Source organism: Lycium barbarum, chromosome 1 (genome assembly GCF_019175385.1).
Source record: "Lycium barbarum isolate Lr01 chromosome 1, ASM1917538v2, whole genome shotgun sequence".
Classification (NCBI taxonomy): Eukaryota; Viridiplantae; Streptophyta; class Magnoliopsida; order Solanales; family Solanaceae; genus Lycium; species Lycium barbarum.
Window position 1 is genome coordinate 29,359,105 of NC_083337.1, and position 2,396 is coordinate 29,361,500.

The 2,396-nt window shown below is 32.4% G+C and overlaps 1 protein-coding gene across 1 annotated transcript; it reads left to right on the top strand.

Annotated features, from left to right (window-relative positions):
* The first annotated feature begins 883 nt into the window (after positions 1–883).
* Positions 884–1,587, top strand: LOC132610851 (uncharacterized). The gene is made up of 3 exons (XM_060325257.1): positions 884–910; positions 967–1,249; positions 1,282–1,587. Exons 1-3 carry the CDS (start codon positions 884–886, stop codon positions 1,551–1,553), a joined length of 582 nt encoding a protein of 193 aa, XP_060181240.1. The 3' UTR covers positions 1,554–1,587.
* The last annotated feature ends 809 nt before the right edge of the window (positions 1,588–2,396 follow it).

Genomic DNA, 2,396 nt, shown 5'->3' on the forward strand with positions numbered 1-2,396 from the left:
ATTTTACCACAATACCCATATTAATTGATGTTTAGCCTTAGGTCTTGAAAAATGATTTGAAGAATAAGTAATTAATGATACGGGTAAAACATGAAAAAATATATGTTTTTCTCTTGATATGCCAAAAGTTACTAGTAAAAGGTGAAAATATATTTTTAGTACAGTGGACAAGTAAAAGTGAACGCAGGGAGTAGTCTTGATTTGCGCAATTCTTTTCTTTCATACCGTTTCTCATAATTCCATCTCATAATATCTTCTTTTTTCATACTATTTGTTTAGACCTTCGCCAAATCCTTCTTCATCAAATAAACCTCTACCAAAGATAAATTTACCACAAATAAATATTTTTTTTTAAATATTTTGTTGTTTAAATTTATCACAATTAATTTTTTTTTATTAAAGATTGTATTGTTTTGTTATCATCAAAATTAATTGGTGAAATCTTCGACCTAAGAAATTAAACTTATTAAAGTAATAAGATTGATTCAACTTCTATGTGTGTTTAGCCCCTCATATCACCCTCACCCTCCCCTTTTCTTCGAATTTGAAGGCTATAAAAAGATGTACTCCCTCTGTCCCAAAAATAATTGTCCTCCTTTCTTTTTTAGTCTGTCTCAAAAAGATTGCCACCTTTTTACATTTAGAAACAATTTAACTTTATGAGATGATTTACAACTACACAAATATCTAAGTCTTATTTTGGACCATACATTTCAAAAGTCTTCCTTTATTTCTTAAACTTTGTGCCAAGTCAAAAGAGGACAATCTTTTTTGGACGGATGTAGTAAAAAAAAGAAGCCTCTAATTTCTTAAATCGAATAAAACTCTTACCCTTGTTGTGGGGCTCTGTCTACTTCTCTCTCTAAAATAAGATCGAGAAGAAATGGAAAATCGGATCAACGATTCCATTGTACTCCACAAGTGGGTTCCAATGGAACAACGATAACTGTCCCCACCTTATATAAGGAGAAGAAGAAGAAGAAGAAGAAGAAGAAGAAGAAGAAGGAGGATTATGGATTATCTTTGTTATCGTGTTTATTTAGATCCAAGTCGAAGAAACCTGATTCAAATTCTAGGGTTTCAAATTGCCCGACATCATCATCTTCATCACCATCATGGTTCTCAACAATTTTAACTAGTCATCCGAAAAAGCAATCCCGGACATTTTCATTAGACAAATCGACGATAAGAGATAATCAAAGAAGTTCCCATAATAGAGATCGAGAAGAGAAGGAGGAAGATGAGCATTGCTTAGACAGTTCAAGAGGGTACTCATCGGAGACGCTAAAGAGACCACCGGTGCTCAACCGGACCGGAGAACAGGCCCAAAATCGGGCCATAATCGGAGTTTATCTGGAATGGCGTTTTGCTTGAGCCCGTTGGTTCGGGCTAGCCCGAATAGGCAATTGAACCAGAAAGGAATGCCTCTAGATATGGTGTTTTCCGGTGAGATAAAAGTTAAGGTGAAGCCTCACCTTTCAAATGTGGCGTCGTTCTGTAAGAACAGGTCGAGGAAACTTGCTGATTTCGCAAGGTTCAATCCAAACCGTTAATTGCAATGGTCGTTGAGATTTAATGACCTCTTCGAAAATATACGACAATTGTATGGTTTCGCCCTTGATTTCTGTCTGTATTATTCAACTAAATACGATGATAAATATAAATACTTCTATAGAGCAGTTCGTGTTTAATAATTGTTTAACTTTTATGTATCCTAGAGTTCTACTTTTTGGAAATATTATTTTAACCATCATATTTGGAAATATTAAATTTCGATGTTTGAAATAAATAATGAAATATTGAAAAGGTTTTGTACATCAACGACTCTTAAATTTGTCAGTAAATTTCATTTAGAGACTCAAACTACGGTCTGTTCAATTGAGCATCTAAATACACAATAAAGTTTTTCCAATAGACAGTTTAGATTTAAATTTTTAAAAACGTTTGCACGTGTTCTTAAACGTTTAATAGATAGATAAGTTAACTGCATAAAATCTATCACCTCAGCCTCAATTGAAACACACTTGAAATTTTATGGATTAGTAAGACTAATGTTTATAATTAAAGGAGATGACATATTTTAAGCGGTTAACTTATATACGTATCATGCGTTTGAAAACATGTGCAAAAACTTTTTCAAAGTTAACCAAAAATGTCTAATATTAACACTTTATCACGTGTTCAAGTGCTCAATCGGAACAGGTTGTACTTCAGTATCTAAATATTAACTACTCCCTCCGTCCCAATTTATGTGGCACTTTTTGCTTTTCGAGAGTCAATTTGATTGAATTTTAAAGTTAAATTGGATTAGATTAACTTCATATTTTAAGATTAAAATTTATATATTTGAAAATTACATGAAAAGTACTATAATTTGCAAATTTTCTCATATCAAT

Excerpts from the sequence above, each read along its gene's own strand:
- LOC132610851 (XM_060325257.1), top strand. The coding sequence starts at position 884 with ATGGAAAATCGGATCAACGATTCCATT. Across the intron at positions 911-966 it reads ATCGGATCAACGATTCCATT|GAGAAGAAGAAGAAGAAGAA; the intron begins GTACTCCACAAG and ends ACCTTATATAAG. Across the intron at positions 1,250-1,281 it reads GAAGGAGGAAGATGAGCATT|ACGCTAAAGAGACCACCGGT; the intron begins GCTTAGACAGTT and ends TACTCATCGGAG.